Here is a 20,016-nt window from a genome sequence, read left to right as displayed (position 1 = left end):
GACCACTGAGAAGCAGGAGCACATCAGCGTGCTTGTGGCCGGGGGGTGGGGGGAGAGATTCAGGAGTACACTAGCAGCCAAAATTGGCCCATAACAGCCCCCCCCTTTTAGAATAATACCATAAAATAATGCCATAAAATTATATATCATTAGAAAGATAATCTAATGCAGATTGCAATGCAACAAACTGTGTTGAATCATCTTTATCATATCAAAGGTTATATCCAAATAACCAGAAAGGGAAGCACAACTGCCTTATGTAGCAAGAAGTGGATTTCCTCAGCTCAAAAATGTCCGATGACAAACAGAGTGAAAAATGTTGACTGGTCACCCAGAAAGCAATGCAATAGCCCTGACCCGAATAGAAAATGTGTGGAGCTGTTAGCTCAGTTGGTTAGAGAGTGGTGTTGATTATGCCAAGGTGGTAGGTTTGAACCCCACATAGGACAGCTGCATATCCCTGCATTGCAGGGGGGTTGGACTAGATAATAATAATAATTTATTATTATTAAATTTCCCCAGCCACTCTGGGCGGCTTCGAACAGAACACTAAAATACAGTAGCCTATTAAACATTAAAAGCTTCCTTAAACAGGGCTGCCTTCAGACGTCTTCTAAAAGTTTGGTAGTTATTTTTCTCTTTGACATCTGGTGGCAGGGCGTCCCACAGGGTGGGTGCCACTACCGAGAAGGCCCTCTGCCTGGTTCCCTGTAACTTGGTTTCTCATAGCGAGGGAACTGCCAGAAGGCCCTCGGCGCTGGACCTCAGTGTCCGGGCAGAACGATGGGGGTGGAGACGCTCCTTCAGATGACCCTCAGGGTCCCTTCCGACTCTAGAATTCTATGATTCAATTCTATGGTCTGGGAGCGATATGCAGCTGTAGGTTAGAAAGTGAGAGAGAACCTCTTGCATCCTTCTAGGACACCCCAGATGTTTTAGATCACTGCTTCCATTTGCCTCAACTAGCACACCATGCTGCCACAGATGGGAGTTCATTTCATCTAACTACAATATTTATAGCCCATCCTGTATTCAAAGATCTCAGGGAAAGGGACAATGAAGCTCATTAAACATCACATTCCATGCTCATAAAAAACAGATAAAAATCAATTTCAGGCCATCATTGAACTGCAGCGGTGACCTAATCCAGCTGAATATTATTCGCTCCTCAAAGGCTTGGCTAAATAGCCAGGTTTTTAGCTGGTTCTAAAGATGAGCATCGTAAGTGCCGGCCAAATTTCTAGGAGAAAGGGAGTTGCATAGGTGGGGTGCTATCAGCGAGAAGGCTGATTTCGTGATATGACTTACCTGTTATACTAAGAACTAGTTGAGACTTTAGATTGTAATGTTAAGGGCTGATTTTTCGGGTCAGCAATTCAAGAACCTGGTTTCCTATGTATTTTTATGGTTGTAAGAGATATAAAAGGAAAACATTGGTTCTTGGGTGTGATGTGCAGAATGAGCCTACAGAGGGCATTGCAATCCTTTTGATGTTGTGTAATCCAGCATTCTGTAGTGAAGTGGACTACTATTCACGGTATTTTTCCATACGTTTCACAGAATAATTAATTTTGCTATATCCTGCTGATATGCATAAGCAATAAAAGTACGCATTATGCATCAGTGAGGCAGCTGAGAATTGTGTTTATGGGGATGAGACATGCTGCAGATCCAGGTGTTGTTTGTGTAGTCTGGAACACAATGAATAGGCGTCATATTTGCCCCCTATTAAGATCTAAATGTCCTCAGGGTCTATAGTGTGGATGAGGGTATCTCCCAACCTAGGTTTTTCTAGATGGTATTTCACACCCCCTCACACCCCCTTGTAGTTAAAGTATATTCCAAGGCAAAAACTGTAAAATAAAATGTTACTTGCTAAACATTCTATTCCATTCAGTACTGTAGCAGGCTGCCAAACTGATTTAAGTGTATATTTACATATAATTTAACATCCTGAACAATCCTATAAAAATAGAATTATGAATTGGAATTACCCATATTTTTCGCTCTATAAGACGCACCAGACCATAAGACGTACCTAGTTTTTGGAGGAGGAAAACAAGGGGAAAAAATATTCTGAATCTCAGAAGCCAGAACAACAAGAGGGATCGATGTGCAGCGAAAGCAGCTATCCCTCCTGCTGTTCTGGCTTCTGGTATAGCTGCGCAGCCTGCATTCACTCCATAAGACGCATACACATTCCCCCTTACTTTTTAGGAGGGAAAAAGTGAGTCTTATAGAGCAAAAAATACGGTATTTTTGAAAGTGTCTTCAATTAAGAAAATTGGGAAAGAACAGTGAAAATTTAGAGATATAAAGCAGACCTTAATACCTGAAAACCCAAAAAGATACTAATAAAATTAGTGGACAAAAATTAGAGCCAAGAATAAATTGCAGAAACCTTTGTTATTGTGGAGTCACAGTATACACCAAATACATTGCAATCAGAAATGTCAGAAGTTGACTTTGTTGATGTAATAAACAAAGCCACATCTAATGACACTTCTAATTCAACTTCCCATCATAAAGAAAACCAAAATAGAAATACTGATCTAATAAATTCTATTACAAAAACTTTTGCTAGAAAAACAAAAAACCCTTGGAAGAAAGAATAAATAAATTTCTCAAAGAAACATAAGTTTTCTGACAATACTGATTTTATTCTGTGAACTGCCCTGAGACCCCCAGGTATAGGGCGGTATATAAATAATAATAATAATAATAATAATAATAATAATAATAATAATAATAATAAAAAATACATTGCAAGAAAAAGACATAGATTTTTTAAAACGTTGTGAAGAAAGAGATAAGCCCGTGAGTTCCTTCCTCCTTTCTCTTTTGCACATTAATTATTTGTTTCCAGGGTTTCTAAAACTACAGTTTCCCATTGTGGTGAAAATAAGAAATGGTGGCTTAAGCTCTCATTACAGTTTTAGCTTGTAAATCAGAATCAAGCTATGGTTTGCAATCTTGTTTTGTAGTCAAAGCAGTTTCCCCGTTTGGACATAATGGACAGCTGTTGTGTAAGGAACTATGCAAATCGTTGAATTAAGTTACAAAGAAGGAGAGGGAAGGGGAATGGATAAGAACACTGCTCATTCTCAGTCTGATAAATCATGGTTTATTAGGCTACAATCAAACTGGGTCTTTATTTGGACATGTTGCCGTGGAATGGGCAGGTGTGTCTGTGTAACTTTTTCAAGGCATTTATTTATTTATTTTATTCTCTCCCACCCACCACGAAAATTCAGTAGCTTGTATTATTATTTCGATTTGTTTGCTGCCAGCAGAGAATTTTTTTCCCCAAGAAGCCAGTGGCTGTGGTTCGACCAATGTTGACAATAAGCAAGGGTGTGCAACAAACAAGCAATGAGTAAGATTAACCGCAGTTTGTCATACCCTTTGACATTCTACGGTTAAAAGAAGCATAGCTTCTTTGTGGACACACCAGATGCGGAGGGTGAAGCTTGCGAGCCCAGAAGAAAGCTAGGCTTGCCCCCCTCATGATACACCAGAGTTTATTGTGATGTCAGAATGCAGCAAATGTGTCCATTGAAGGTTGTTCAAGATTAAGAAGGGTCCTCTTGGCCTGATCTGACTGACTTCCAGGGAAGGTACCATGCTGAATATCAGTTTCTGGGAATCATGTATGAAGAGCGCTGTTCTTCTGTAGTCTTCTCATAGGCACCTGACTGGCCACTGTAAGAACAGGATCCTGGACTCCACGGGTCTTTGGTCTGATCCATCTATGCTGTTTTTATGTTGTTAATGTAGTCAGTAGAATTTTCTAAAACAGCGAAATGAAGCAGTATTTCAAGATTAGAGGTAGGACCCCCACAAAACTTCCCTTTTTAGAAACAACAACAACACAAAACCCATGCCCACCTGCCCCACACTTGATGTGTAGGGCAGGTGGAGCTGGATTGGCTGCTTACGGTCTTCAAACAAAAACATCTTGGAGGTCCCAGGCCACAGAGAGGTTAGGCTGGCCTCAACCAGAGCCAGGGCTTTTTCGGCTGCGGCTCCAATCTGGTGGAACACTCTGTCACAAGAGACCAGGGCCCTGCGGGACTTGACATCTTTCCACAGGGCCTGCAAGACAGAGCTGTTCCACCAGGCCTTTGGCCAGGGCACAGCCTGACCCCCTCCTTTGGCAATCTTCACAGAACTCTAGCCCAATGGTTGCCGTTAATCTGTTTTGAATTAATTTTATAATGAAATGATTTTAGAATGTTTTATCATTTTACTGTTGTTAGCCGCTCTGAGCCCGGCTTCGGCTGGGGAGGGCGGGATATAAATAAATTATTATTATTATTATTATTATTTTATTACAGTGGTGCCTCGCAAGACGAAATTAATTTGTTCCGCGAGTTTTTTCGTCTAGTGAATTTTTCGTCTTGCGAAGCACGGTGTCGGAAAAGTTTTGGAAAAGCTTCAAAAATCACCAAAAACCTCAAAAAAGGCTACCACACCGCATTCTATGAGTTGCTCCTCGAAGTCAAGTCGCAACTGTATTAACGGTGTTAAGAAAAAGGAAACAAACTTGCAAAAAACGCAAGACATTTTCGTCTTGCGAAGCAAGCCCATAGGGAAATTCGTCTTGCGAAGCAGCTCAAAAACCGCAAAACCCTTTCGTCTAGCGAGTTTTCCGTCTTGCGAGGCATTCGTCTTGCGGGGCACCACTGTATTATTATTATTATTATTATTATTATTATTATTTACATACCCATACCCTGCAGAAATCCAGGTTGAACTTCCTGCACATTAGGCGATATGCTAATGCTCAGTCCTGCTTGGTCACTGTCTCCCCTCCACCCCCATGGGTCAACATTGATGGGTAGGAGGGACTATGCAACTGTCAAGCTCCTGACATGATTATGTCACAGGTATGTGGCCCATCTGTCAATGTTGGCCCATGACATGCAGGGAAATCCAGCCTACTTGGCTGAAAAGATTCCCTCACTGTTTTGCAGATCCTCAGGAGTTTGGTGGAGGAAGAGTGAATGACTTGGTTCTTTTATGAAACTAAGCATTATCCTGTTCACACGAAGTAAGTCCACTGCATTCATTGAGATTTACTCCCAGGCATTAGTGCTTCGTTGCAACTTATTCTGACTCTCACCTTGAATCATTAGTTTTTCCAAACAATTACCATTTTAAGTCTCCCGTAGAATAGGCAAATAAGACATATTCTGCAATGCTAAAATGAAAATAATAATAATGTCAAAGCTTAGTGAGATTCTTCGGGATAGATTTTTTGAAAAATGGATCCTTGAGGTGTATCTACACAACAACAGAAATCCATATGATGGCTTTGTGTAAGTTTCACTGCAGTGTGATTTGCATTGTACTGTAGATTGGCTATGCATCATCAGGACAAAAACCGACATATACAACAATACATTAACTCAAGGCTGAGGAACTTGAACTGCAACTTCCACCATCCTGGCATGATAGAATCTGAACATCTGGAGGGCTCTGGTTTCTCATCCCTGGACTAACTCCTTATAAGTCAACTTTGTACTGCTAACAGCAGTGCAAAGAGAAGTGAAGTACAATACAGTGGAATTAATTTCTCCTGCTTAGAAAAGGCAAGTGAGTCCTAAAGTAGCTGGTCTATAGATCAGATTAATCTTTCCACGCTTAGAATTATGAAAGTCCAGTTTGCTCATTCCTCACAATACCTTCCCAAACATTTGCAAGGCCAGATAATGTGCAAATGTTTGTATAGCATTTAGGCAAGTACTAGGTTATAGTAATCTCCCTCTTTATCAACTATATTTCTGGACAATGTAAATTATTGACAGGCAAGCATCATCAACAGGTCCTTTATATGTAGTCATCTTCATCATTTTCTCAGGGTACAAAAACATCACATGCTGAAAGGCAGAGTAGAAGATGTACTAACTGAAGCTGTTAACGAAGAATTCACTCCTGATGAGGTTGCAGGCAATGCAATGCCATGTTGGTAGATCAGAACATTGGGTAATGTTAGATTGAAGCACTGGCAATGTCTCTATAGTGACAGAAGTCTAGGTAACAAAATTGTACTAGTAGTTTTATTGGTACAGGGCGAAAGACTCAGATCCCAACATCCAGTCCTTGAGAGCCACTTTGGTTCTGTCGTTCGTTCAAGTGTGATGGGGAAACTGTTGTTTTGGAACTAGTTATTATCTGTTGTTGCCTTGAATGGTCTGCTTTTTATGACGATGTTTGTTTTTGTTGCAACATTTTATTGTTTTCAGTCTTGCAAGCCGCTTAGCATTTCCAGGGGGAGAAAAATTGTGGAGTAAAAAATGACATATCTGGTCAAAGCATTTCTATAATACTTTTCATAGATTTAGGTTAAGGTTACCAGATGTTTTTTTCAATGAATCCAGGGACACTTTTCAACTTCCTACTAAGTAGATGGATTTTGTCAGTGGACTGATTTGTAAATCCAGGGACTGTCCCCAGGAAACGGGGACGCCTGGTAACCTTAATTTAGGTTGCCATCCTATAGACACTTGGGAGTACGTCTCTCTGAACTGAGTAGACAGGGGTACCACTGCAATTTTAGACGTTTGCCTCAAAATTATCTGTCTTCTGGGGAATTGTTTGCCTGGGCTATACAGTGGTACATCGGGTTACATACGCTTCAGGTTACAGACTCTGCTAACCCAGAAATAGTACCTCGGGTTAAGAACTTTGCTTCAGGATGAGAACAGAAATCGTGCAGCAGCAGCGCAGCGGCAGCAGGAGGTCCCATTAGCTAAAGTGGTGCTTCAGGTTAAGAGCAGTTTCAGGTTAAGAACGGACTTCCAGAACGAATTAAGTTCTTAACCCGAGGTACCACTGTATTCAAAATTAACAATTTATAAGTAGAAATCCTTTTTTCCTGTTACTAACCTTCCTGTTAACTAGATGGTGGATGGAGGATTAGTAATAGGAGAAAAGGATGTCAAGCCATCAATTGTTAATTCTGAACATATTTTGTTTCCATCCATATCCATGGTATCCTAAATTAAGAAGTAAAACCATGGAAGCTGATATTGCATGAAGGAAAGTAAGGGACAACGTGTATACTTAAAAATGAGACAGCCAGTCTCCACAGAGAATGCAAATTAAATTTTCAACAGTTGATACACCATGTGCCACAAAAACTATATACATTAACAATAGGTGGTACCAACCTAACATTTCTAAAATGTCTTTATTTTGCCTATTCAGTGAGAAGCATTTGTGCTAAAATCCAGATATTATTCTAAACTTAGCAGCAACAGCTGATATTCACACATTATATTCACCTAGGAAAATGAATAAACACAATTGTTCTGCTATGGAGCTCCAGCAATATGCTGCCCATGTATTTTAATGGGTAACATTATATATAATGGAAGCAATGGGTTGAAATCTTTTAAACTTTTACTCTTTGACATGGCTCTGTTGTACAAATCTGGCAGTTTTATGTGTGATACATACATATCCCCCCCTTTAATTTAGTTACATTTTTAAAGGATTTTTGTAATTTAAAAATGAGTCCATAATACTTGCTAGATAATTAAAAATCATAATCATTAAAGCAACTTCTCCACTAAAGAAATGAAGAAGAAATCATGGGCATCAACAGTCACAAAGCAGTCCTATTTACAATCCCCAAAAATGCAATATGCATGCACAAAACACCCAAGACCCAAACGATTCCTCCTCAGTTCAAATAATTCAATGAAAACCTTGATTCCTTACATAAAATTTATTATTTCCTGAATAGTTTAGAGGAAACCTGTGATAGAATGATTGTTCTGTTGCCCTTGGCCTCTCCAAACAGGTGTTTTAATATGGATTTATCCTTAACACAGTAATAATGCACTTGTTTTATTAATGCTTCTCCGATGTTTCCCAAAGCTGCCACATCATTGCTGTCCAGGGCCCTGTAGCAAAGCGAAAGGGGGAGAAAAAGAAATCAGACATTCATGGTATAAAAAGTTACAGAACAGCAGCAAGACGTTATGAGATATTCTCAGACTGGAAACGAAGTAGACGTGAATATTGCAGAAAGTGGGATTGTGTGTGACTGCTCCAATAGCATCAGCAGCTCAAGTCATCATGAATAGGCAGCGAAAAGGGTGTCTGGGTGGGCCTCTTCCCATTTGCTGATAAGTGTATAAGGCAAAATGTCTCATGCAAGGAATCAAGCATATTCATTGCTCCTGCAGGACTAGATTGGCACTTTTTGCTATTCAGAGCATGCAGATCATTCGCTCAGCCAGGTCACCAAGGTCTCTGCATGACAGTATTTAAGCCTATTTTGGTACAAGCAATATGCTTCTCTTCTGTGGAAGTGAGGCCCTCCTAATTGCCAGCCTTTTTTTTGATGGGGGAGGGGGGTTGACTGGCAGGAACGGGTGAGTAGCAACAGGGATAGTATTAACCACGCGCGGGGCACGGGTGGTGCTGTAGTCTAAACCACTGAGCCCCTTGGGCTTGCCGATCGGAAGCTCGGTGGTTCGAATCCCTGCAATGCAGTGAGCTCCTGTTTCTCTGTCCCAGCTCCTGCCAACCTAGCAGTTCGAAAGCACACCAGTGCAAATAGATAAATAGGTACTGCTCCGGTGGGAAGGTAAACAGTGTTTCCGTGCGCTCTGGTTTCTGCCACAGTGTCCTCTTGTGCCAGAAGTGGTTTAGTCATACTGGTTACATGACCCGGAAAGCTATCTGTGAACAAACACCGGCTCCCTCGGCCTGAAAGCAAGATGAATTCTGCAACCCCATAGTTGCCTTTGACTGGGCATAACTCTCCAGGGGTCCTTTACCTTTACCTTTTGTATTTACCACATTTTAAGTTGTGGTCATCTCAGAGGGGGTGGGATCGATTTTTAACAAGACCACTCTTCTTGAAGCTCAGATTTCAAGGTAATTTGGCACCATCTCTACTTGCTTTACATGGGAACTTGTAGTTATGGAACTGAGCTGGCAAGAAGAGCTCTGCTGGATTAGTCCAAAGGCCTATTAGTCCAGCATCCTGTTTCTCACAGTGGCCAGCTGGATGCACATGGGAAGCCCACAAGCAGGACAGAAGCACACCAGCACTGCCCCACTGCTGCCCCCCAGCAATTGGTATGCAGAGGCATGTTGTCTCTGGTCATGGAGGTCACATTTAGCCATCATGGCTAATAGACATGGATAGCTTTAGCCTCCATGGATTTGTCAAATTCCTTTCTAACGTCACCTAGGTTAATGGCCATCACCACATCATGTGGAAGCCTCCATGTTAAAGTAAGCAAAAGCAAGCAGCTTGATGCAGATTTAAAATAGTTTAATTGCTTGAACATCTCTTCAGAAGATGCCTCAGAGGCACAGCCATTGTTCCCTTTTGCCAGACAGTGTTACCCAGTTGGGGACTTAATTCAATAAAAACCCTGAAGACCCAAGTTCACATTCTCTGTACAGATTTTCCATCACAAAGAGCCCCGTATCCTGTTGCTATTAGGCTTAACAGTACTTTGCTAACCAAACCGGAACATTGGCTCATGAGCCTGCTCAGATACCCATTGGCATTGCTAAGCAGTAGTGAATCTGTATGTCCACTTTCTCTCGAGGTGACTTTGAGCATCTGTGTCTATTATCACGAGCAAATGCTGAGCATTACTATGTAGGTGACCCTGAAATTGTGTGCTGAAACGATTGTGGAGAAAGACACACACGTTATATATATTGTTTGGGAAACAATCTGAAAAATGCAAGGGAACCATGTACAGTGGTACCTCAGGTTAAGTACTTAATTCATTCTGGAGGTCCGTACTTAACCTGAAACTGTTCTTAACCTGAAGCACCACTTTAGCTAATGGGGCTTCCTGCTGCCGCCACGCAGCCAGAGCACGATTTCTGTTCTCATCCTGAAGCAAAGTTCTTAACCCGAGGTACTATTTCTGGGTTAGCAGAGTCTGTAACCTGAAGCGTCTGTAACCCGAGGTACCACTGTACAGCTATGAGGAAGCAAGTATAGATAAGCTGCAAGTAAAAACGTGTTTTATTTTTTCCACTGTTGAGTAAACATTTAGGATTGATTTATAAGACCTTTCTTGAAGAAGAAGAAGAAGCTGAAGAAGAAGCTAACTTCAAGTCAGATTAGCTTTTTAATTTCTTTTATCTTTGGGGCAATGTGACTTGTTTTCCTAAAATAAAGGCTGGTCACATCCATGTTAATTTTCCAGCCTGCAGTATGTGCAGCTGGAGAGGATCATTTTTTTTTATTCCGGTTCTTGGACAACTGACACAAACGTTTGGCACCTCTTTTGTCCTGTTATTTCAGCGCTGTCGCCTCCTGCCCCCAACAACTTTCCAAAGCACCTCCCATTGGAACATAAGCAGACTGTTGAATCAGACCAGCTAAAGGTCAGCCTAGCCTGCTTTCCGCAGTGACCAACCAGATGCTTATGGGAAGCCCTCAAGCAGGGCAGGGAGACAATAGCTCTCCACCACAGTTGCGTTCCAGCAACTGGTATAAAGTGAAATGTTGCCTCTGCACCTGGAGGTTCTGCTGAGCCTTTATTCATTTATTTCTAAGGAGCATGCATAAATATTAAAACGCATACAGTGGATAAGATAAAATCAATGATAAAAACAGCTTCCTTTAAAATGTCTGCTGAAATGGAAAAGTCTTGGGCACCTGAAGTTCAACAGGGACACATTATTTCCCACCAGCCTGCTGGGACTGAGCTTCTAATAATTCAGGCCTGCAGGGCTTGCTCTTGTGTATAGGAAAGCTCCTTATATTTACAGCAGGAGCCCATGAAGTGCAAAGCCTCCAGCTCATTCACCCTTCTTCACTACAGCTGTCAAAATTGAGAAGAGGCTCCATGCAGGTGCCTGTAGCAGCTTTTCCAGCCACTGGCTGGGATAGACTTTGTACAATGTGGAGCCTTATGCACAGGCTCCAGCATCCACTAGGCATTTACTATAGTCTTGCGTTTTAAAATCTAATCTAGGCATCTTGCTTTTAGTTTGCTGGCTGCTAAGTTGTGCCCATGCAATGCTTTGTTGTTCCTTTTACTATAAATATTAACTTCTGAGTTTACATACAATGTGAGATAACTGTATCATTTGTTTTCAGTATATGTACACGGTGTAGACATATTGTAGAGAGCTACAGGTGGCCCCAACTCCCTGCCCAGTTGGTGTTGCGTGCATGTCACAGGGGAAATATATGTCACCCTTTCACACATTAATATGGTGAAACCAAATAGATGAGCTTCTCCAGAAATGTGAAGCAGCCCTAATATATCATCTGCAGTTTTACTGTTCACCATAGCTTTCGCATGTAGATGGACTGAGCTGAATTTTCAAAAGAGATCTGAAGAAGAGATTTGCAAGAAAAAGGACCGATGAATTTGAATAAGTGATTTCTCTTTCACCGGGGGAGAGCGTCATCTGAGTATAAATAGTCCATCTCGGCCACCTATTGCTGCACTGTAATTGCAGGGAGCGAGTTTTCAGAGGCTGCATTTGCCGTTGAGCAAGCTGTGCTCAATGTCTGTTGGAAGTGGGGGAGTGGAACTAAGCTCCTGGGAAGCTTTCCATTTTATTGGTTCAACCCGATTGCAACTCGACTCTGAATAAATGCAAGCCACTGCCTGTCTATCAGGGTGAACGCAGCAGCCGGAGAGACCAGGACCTTCCAGACAGCCAGAGCACAAAGCTACACCTGAGCTGCCCACTGGAGTTGAATCCATTTCCCCAGATTTCCCAGGAATGTGTCCATTTTGCCTTTAGCTTTCCTTTACAGCTTGTACCTGGATAAAATGAGTTTGCCATCCAGCTGTGAGCACCTGACTCTGGAGAAGGTGGCCAGATTTCGAAGTGCCTTCATTCACGGATCACCCTATGCTATTAACAAGCCAATTGATATTAAACAGCAAAGGAGACGGTAACTTGGCGTTTTTTTCCTGTTATTTTTAGCAAAATGACACACACCCCTTCCTCCTTTTCAGTTTACTGCTTTGTAATCTTTACTTACAGGGGAAGGGAGGGCTGTGTCTATTTGTGAAGAGAGGCATTGTAGCTACCTCTACTGCATATATTCCTTGATTACTTTTAAAAGCTGAAATTGAAAGTGTATGTGGTTTGAGAAAACAGCAAAAAACCACTCTGTTTTAAATGCACGGGGGTAGCAGTTCTGCTCAAAGTAAATACAGACAATAGGTGCAATCTGGCCATCAGGTATTTATTACTGATTTGAATGGGATTTATGCATCAGTAATAGGAAAAGAGTGGTAGTCAAATGTAATAACTGGTCATTGCTCTCACGCATTGTGCTCACCCGTCAGCTTCTTTAATGTGTATTTTTAAAGTAAAAGCATTGCCAGGAACCTAGGAGCTGCACAACTAATTCAGCATGCCCCAAGAAGGCTTTTGGCGTAGGATCTTAAAGCAGCACTTATTTTGAAATAGAAGAGACTCTTAAAAGTACTTTGTGATGAATCATTATTATTATTACTACTACTACTAGCAGTATTGTTATCACTGTTGTTGGTGCACAAGGCACTTTCAGTTGTGTTAGTGGCATAGGCAGGTCGTGGCTGCCAACAGCCTTGCAGTATAAATCAGACTGTGATATAATAAGGGGTGTGCACACATGCATGCCTTGTTCAATGGGATCAGGGAAGCAGGAGAGTCGCCAAAGTTGGGTCCACCTGTAGCTATTGTTTCTTGGCCCAGAAATATAACAATGAAGTCTCCTGTCAAGCAGAAGAATGGGGCAGAAGATGCAAGTCCAAATCAATGAGACCAATGTTCAACATAGTTAGGAAAGCTGTGAATGTGCTTTGTGCTGTTGTTGGGTCTGAGGAGTACTGAACTCAGGGGCACTTTTATAAGACCCATGTAGCCTGGTGAGAAGCCCCTGCCCTTCCTGGAAATAGCAATACGTTAGGAAATGCACAAGTTTGCAACCCCGTAGCATGCTTTTTCCTTATGCATCGTCTTCCTGTTGTGTGCTTTGTACCTTGCAAACTGTCTATAGGACAAGGGCACTCCTTCCCGACATCACCGCTGAATTCACTTCAATTTTGGGAGTGGGTCTACTTTCTTTCCTTTTTACAAAACCAAACCAGGCATGCTCCTCTCTTTGAAGTCTTGTAACTTCAAGGCAGGGATGAAGAACGCCTGCCATTACAGCCAATGGCCAGGGGTAACGGGAGTTGTAGTCTAGCAACTGCGGGTTTAAGGTGTGCTTTAAGCTGTGTACTCCTCAGAAAGAGTTCATGAAGAAACACTTTTGCAAAGAGGTCTGCGTAAGGCCACGGGAACCTGCAAGGTGTTTTACAGAGGTTTTCAGGCTATAGTTTTCAACAGCTCCAACCAGGATGGCTAATGGTCAGGGATAGCATGAGTGGTAGTCCAACAATATGTCAAGAGCACTGTGTTGGCTACCCCTCCTGTTAGGGATTTTGTAGGTAGGTTTGTGCAGTGTCAAAGAAAGAAGAACTGTAGGAGATCCACGCATGATCAGACCGAAGGTCTGTCTAGTTCAACACTCTTCTAATTTCCAACGGTGCCTTGCTAGGCGCTTGCAAGGCATCTTAACCTACCCTAGCCACATCTGCTCTTCAAAAACTGAGGTTCCTGCTAGCTATCAATGACCAGTGTGGTGTGGTTGTTAGAGTGTCAGGCTAGGACCTTTGAGACCAGAGTTCAGATCCCTGCTCAGTCATGAAGCTCAGTGGGGCTAGTTTCATTTCTCAGCCTAACCTAACTCATAGGGTTGCTGTGAGGATAAAATGGAGTCATCAAAGCATAGAATTGTTGGAAGGGACCACCGGGGTGATCTAGTCCAACCCCCTGCAGTGCAGGGATTTTTTTGCCCAATGTGGAGCTTGAACCCACAATCCTGAGATTGAGTCTCATGCTGTACTGATCTATGGAGAGTGGAGAGAACCATGTTCACCACCTTTAGCTCCCTGGGGAAAAGGTGGGATAGAAATGTAAATAATAATTAAAATAATAGTTTATAATAAAAATGTCCATTGATAGACGTAACCTCCATGAATTTTTCTAATCCCTCTATTAAGCCATCTAAGCCAGTGACTGCCATTAATGGTAATGAATTCTCTAAGCTGGCTATGTGTTGTTTGAAATAGTGCCTCCTTTTGTCCCGTTTGTTTGTTTAAAATTTCATATGCTGCATTCTCTGCCAAAGACATGCTACTCAAAGGCACCGTACAACATAGCAGAACCAAATGCAATAAAAACATCCCAAAGACACAATAAAAATAGAAGTCAGCCAGCATAAAGCACAGCTAAAAGGATCCCAGCAGAGGGAAACCACTTTGGAAAGCCATTAACCAGCCCATAATGTATTCTGGAAGAGCTATATACTAGTCTTCTGGCATTTAGTACCCAGCTGGGCTTCCCTTGGCAAAGTGTACCATGATGTAGGTGCCACCAGGAAGAAGGCATAGCTCCAAATCCTTGCAGTTGTTACTTCTGGAATATGGGGCAGAGCACTGCTCTGAACCCACTGTTGTTCTGTTCCATTGAGTGTCCCTGACTTCAACAATTCTATGAAAGGGAAGACAAATTATTTCTGTTCACGCTCTCCATATCATTCATAGTTGTACAAACGTAATTGTAGAAACACAGGTAAAGGACCCCTGGACGGTTAAGTCCAGTCAAAGGCGACGATGGGGTTGCGGCACTCATCTTACCTGCATATGGATCACTTTGTTTGCTCAGAAATCTTTTCCTGCTCTACATTTTGTTTTTATGGACATAGGATAGCCAGATCCATTCATGGTATTCCAGATGTAGACCTGCTGTTTATATAATGGCATTAGGATATGACTGACAGTAAGAGTTCTTCAGTCCCTTTCCAAATAATTTCTAATGCTGAATTTGCCTTTTCAGCTGTTACCACACAATGGTTGCATTTGAATGTAACAATGAACTACTGCGCCATACTAGGGATTACTATGATAATGATGATGTATTGAATCTATATACTGCCCTATACCCGGGGGTCTCAGGGTGGCTGAAATTTTCACCCTGAAGGCTGTGTTCACCCTTTGCCACCCTGCATGCCATTGGTGGTATGGCTAAAAGTGGGTGTGGTCACCCCAGACTTTTGCTTGTGTGCATGTGCACAACCTCACACAACCGCACAGACCCTCCTCGAGGCTTGTATGTGTCACAGAAAGCCATAGTTTCGTGTTACACAAAAATCAAGTCACTTTTGATGTTTTCAGGGAACAATCTACTATGAGGTCCTTTTTGTGGGTTGTCACAACCAATGTAGACCTCTTCTATGGCATGAGGGCGGTGTAATAGGAATGTTCATTTCAGCAACCTTGAGGAAATGCAGGTTTTGTGCATCATCAAATTAGCTTTTCTTACTTTAAAATAAGTAAAAATTCCCCAGAAAGCCAGCAGAGGAATGGGACACACCCTTTCGGGGTGAAAGGAGGTGGCAAAATTAGCACTCAAAATGGCAGCTGGGTCTGATACTGAGAAGGGAGGAAGCAGGAATGAGATCAGTGACAGAGAGAGTGGGAGCAAGAGTGGAACCGGAACTCATAGCAAGGGAGATATTCTGTTCAATTGTAATTACCCGCTGATAGCGGTAGAGCTGGCATTCTTCATTTGGTTCATATCATCTGCTATGGCTTTCTTTCATGACCTCAGTGTCCGTGGCTATGAAGAAACAGCACCAGGAACCTTGCCAAGCATATTCATTGCTTAGGAATGTTTTGTGATAAGACCAGTCCCTGTTGAAATATAGCTCAAAATCCTCTGGCCTCAGAGTTCTACCCAAGTATTCTGTTGAGGTTTTTAAAAAAGTTGCATAAAGTGGAAGCTCTTCAACACATGGGTTCCATCAATATAAGGAGTGATCAGAAATCTGGATTGACACTCCAGAAGGATTTCAGTGTAGTATTTAAAAAAAGTGCTACTGGTCCTGCTTGATGTGTCCAGATCTGACAACTTCAAGATTTTAGGGTGCATTAAGATATTAGATTTTCTGTCTTAGAATCATAGAATTGTAGAGTTGGAAGAAACCCCGAGGTTCCTCTAGCTCAAGCTCCTGCGGTGAAGGAATCTCAACTAAAGCATCCATGACAGATGGCCATCCAACCTCTGCTTAAAAATATCCAAGGAAGGAAAGTCCACCACCTCCCAAGGGAATCCGTTCCATGTCAAACAGCTGTTGCCACCAGAAAGTTCTTCCTGATGTTGAGTTGGTATCTCCTTTCTTGTAACATGAAGCCAGTGGTTTGGGTCCTACCCTCTGGAGCGGGAGAAAGCAAGCTGGCTCCATCTTCCAGGTGACAGCCCTTTAACTATTTCAAGATGGCCATCATATCACTTCTAAGTCTCCTCTTATCCAGGCTAAACATTCCTAATTATTTCAACCATTCGTCATAAGGCTGGGTTTTAGACCCTTAATCATCTTGGTTTCCCTCCACTGCACTTGTTCCAGTTTTTCAATATCCTTCTTAATTTGTGACGTCCAGAACGGGGCACAGTAATCCAAGTGTTGTCTGACCAAAGCAGAATAGAGTGATACTATTACTTGATTTAGATGCTATGCCTCTGCTGATGCAACCTAGAATGGTGTTAGCTTTTTTTGCTTCTGCATCTTACTGTTGACTCATGTTAAGCTTGTGGTCTACTAAGAACCCTACATCCTTTTCACATGTACTGCTGGCAAGCCCGCCCGCCCCCCAATCTTATATCTGTGCAGCTGGTTCTTCCTGCCTAAGTGCAGAACCTTACATTTGACCCTATTGAAATTCATTTTGTTAGTTTGGGCCCAGTTCTCCAATCTGTTAAGGTAATCTTGAATACCAGTTCTGTCTTCTGTGACATTGGCTACCCTTTGAAAGTTGCCCTCCTCCACATTAAAACAATTAATGCAGATAAATGAAAATGCAGTCGCTTTAGCAACTTGTATATTATGGGCATCATTTTTAGTCCAGCATCATGCTACGACTTGTCCTTCCCCTCATTATTGTTGAAATAGCAAGTCACACTACTTTAAACAAAAACAAAAACCCACCCCCAGTAACATTTAAGGTTAGGGGATGTGTGTGGACCTGTGTAAATACTACCCAAGTTGGGGCAATATTGGTCAGGGCTGGTTCAAGTTTAGAGAGGGTGCTTGGCAATAATAATAATAATAATTTATTATTTCTACCCCACCCATCTGGCTGAGTTTCCCCAGTCACTCTGGGCAGCTTCCAATGAAAGATTAAAAATACATTAAAACATCAGTCATTAAAAACTTCCCTAAACAGGGCTGCCTTCAGATGTCTTCTAAATGTCATATAGTTATTTATTTCTTTGACGTCTGGTGGGAGGGCATTCCACAGGGCGGGCGCCACTACCAAGAAGGCCCTCTGCCTGGTTCCCCGTAACTTGGCTTCTCGCAGTGAGGGAACCACCAGAAGGCCCTCGCCGCTGGACCTCAGTGTCCGGGTTCAAAGATGAGGGTGGAGACGCTCCTTCAGGTATACAGTTTTCAAGTGTCCTCTGATGGATCGCACCCCCCCTCCCCAAGTCTGTGAGCCCACCAGTGGGCTTGCACGATAGTGGTGACAGGCAGCAGCAGCAGCTTCCACTCAGGGCTGGACCCAGGCGCTCCTGCCATTTTAAATTCCCAATTCACAGGGAGGGGGCAGAGCACATGTCACTAGAGCTTGCCCGCTGATGTGCCAGCATGTGGACAGAGTGCTACAGCCACATTTCACACTAAGTGGCCTGAAAAGGCTTGAGCATGAAGAGCAGCCTTCTATTTTTATTCCATTTTAAAATGTGAAAGTGCTCCTGAATAACAGCAGACTTTCAGAGAAAAGGCCCTGGATACAGTCAGCATTATTTCATGCCATCAGTCTGCTCATTGTCTTGCTCAATTGGTAGCTATGGAAATGAATCAACAGTAATGGCCTATTGGTGGGAGCTAGGACCCAAACTATGGCGTGTCTATTAGCTGTGCCTTAGTGCCTCTAAAAATAGAAAAAGATAACAAATGGGGCCCAACATGCTTCCAGCATGTGCCTGAGCTTGTACATCATGTTCTGAGAAATAAAAATTTGAAAATGGAAGCTCTCAATGACATCAATACAGTTGATTAGAAACAGATTGGGGGAGTTTGTGTTGTTCTAATGCAAGTGCCCTGCTTCCCTCCCCCCAAATCCATCTTAGTTTATTAGCTGCAGGGGTGGAGATTCCATATCTTCTCTTGACAGCTATACTGGCTTGTATTTACCAGTTTTCTTTAGGGGAATGGTAGGAATTTAGGAATAATAATAATAATAATAATAATAATACCCCACCCATGTGACTCAGGACACGGGTGGCGCTGTGGGTTAAACCACAGAGTCTAGGACCTGCCGATCAGAAGGTTGGCGGTTCGAATCCCCGCAACGGGGTGAGCTCCTGTCACTCGGTCCCAGCTCTTGCCAACCTAGCAGTTCAAAAGCACGTCAAAGTGCAAGTAGATAAATAGGTACCCCTCCGGTGGGAAGGTAAACGGCGTCCCTGTGCGCTGCTCAGGTTTGCCAGAAGTGGCTTAGTCATGCTGGCCACATGACCCGGAAGCTGGACGCTGGCTCCCTCGGCCAATAAAGCGAGATGAGCGCTGCAACCCCAGAGTCGGTCACGACTGGACCTAATGGTCAGGGGTCCCTTTACCTTTACCTTTTACCCATGTGACTAGGTTGCCCTAGGCACTCTGGGCGGCTTCCTATATAAAAACATAATTAAACATTTAATAAACATCTCTATATAGCCCCCTAGTACTGAACAGGACTGGTCCTACTGTTAGGCAGAGTGAGGCAGCCACCTCAGGCAACTGATTTTGATTGTCACAAAAGGGCAGCAAATGCTCCATTATTTAGCTTATTATCATTGCATTTTTATAGCCGGAGGAAGACAAGTCACTCATGGGATTTTTCTGCCTCAGGTACAAAAATAACTTTGCCTTGGCTACTAAGCACCTTTACTTGCTTGGGAGGGAGAACCATTTGCTGCTGTGCCTCAGGCAGCAAAATGCCTTGAGCCATCCTTGAATGCAACTCTTTATCTTTTGATAAAGATGCCTCAGGTGTATATTTTTGGGACCCAGTGTGTTTTTCTTGCAGTGTGTGCAGTTCTTTATATTTGAGAAATTAACAAAATATATTGACATACATCATCAAAGTCATCATGACCGGTTTATTTATATGTCACCTTTCCACGAAAAAGGGGGAAAGAAATCATGCTCAAAGTGGCTTAAAACAAGGAAAACAGCAATACACCCCAAAGTCAACAATCACAAAGATCAATTCAGAATAATGGGAATACTAAAACAGCAATATATAAAATAACAGCATCTTGATACTGTAAATGCAACAACATGATACCTCCTGGCAATACAAAAAATAGCAAGTTAGAAGGAAAACATTTTTGTTCTATTCCATTGAGAGCCAGTGTATATTATCTGGAGCAGAGCAGTTGTCCCATGTTGCGCCAGATAGCTAATTTTTTTAATTGAATATTTTTTGTCCACCTGTAAAATTCAGTAACAGTCCCAAAGTGGGCAAGAATAATAATATACTCTCTCTCCATATTAAACAGAATAATTAAAATCATAAAAGTAGGAGACTGAAATGGCTAAAGATTTAAAAACACAGAGGAAGCTGTTAAAACAACAGATTTAAACCACCCAGTTTTATAAGCCGTTGGGTCATTCTGTAAAAAGAGTATTGCTACTAATACTGAAGTGCTTGGGCAAACAGAAAGTTCATACCGTGATGACTAAAGCTTAATAATGAGGGTGCCTGATGAATCTTCTCAAAAGGAACGTGTCACCTAGGAAAGGCCATTTCCTTGCTGCTGCTCCAAAGATGGAAACCCTCAGAGGAGGTAAAAAGTAAAGGACCTCTGGACAGATATGTCCAGTCAAAGGTGGCTATGGGGTTGTGGCACTCATCTCGCTTTCAGGCTGAGGGAGCCGGCGTTTGTCCACAGACAGCTTTCCACATCAAGTTGCCAGCATGA

The 20,016-nt window shown here is 42.4% G+C and overlaps 1 protein-coding gene and 1 long non-coding RNA gene across 8 annotated transcripts in view; one reads left to right on the top strand and one right to left on the bottom strand.

Annotated features, from left to right (window-relative positions):
- PDE4D (phosphodiesterase 4D) overlaps positions 1 to 20,016 on the top strand; it is a 639,723-nt gene that overhangs the window by 419,447 nt on the left and 200,260 nt on the right. The window contains exon 1 of one of the 7 annotated variants that reach the window (XM_082241911.1): positions 11,538 to 11,908. The exons of the other annotated variants lie outside the window; for them this stretch is intronic. Coding sequence (XP_082098037.1) covers positions 11,784 to 11,908 — 125 coding nt within the window. The 5' untranslated portion in view covers positions 11,538 to 11,783. Of the gene's footprint in view, positions 1 to 11,537; positions 11,909 to 20,016 lie in introns of those variants that run through there. 7 annotated transcript variants of the gene reach the window in all.
- Positions 3,505 to 4,825, bottom strand: LOC309514291. The gene is made up of 2 exons (XR_014211891.1): positions 4,736 to 4,825; positions 3,505 to 3,790 (listed from the first exon to the last, which is right to left on the bottom strand). It is a non-coding gene; the product is annotated as an uncharacterized lncRNA (long non-coding RNA).

This window comes from Podarcis vaucheri (assembly GCF_965113315.1).
Source record: "Podarcis vaucheri genome assembly, chromosome: 11".
Taxonomy (NCBI): Eukaryota; Metazoa; Chordata; class Lepidosauria; order Squamata; family Lacertidae; genus Podarcis; species Podarcis vaucheri.
The sequence above is the reverse complement of the archived record's forward strand: the minus strand, read 5'-3'. Positions and strand labels throughout refer to the sequence as shown.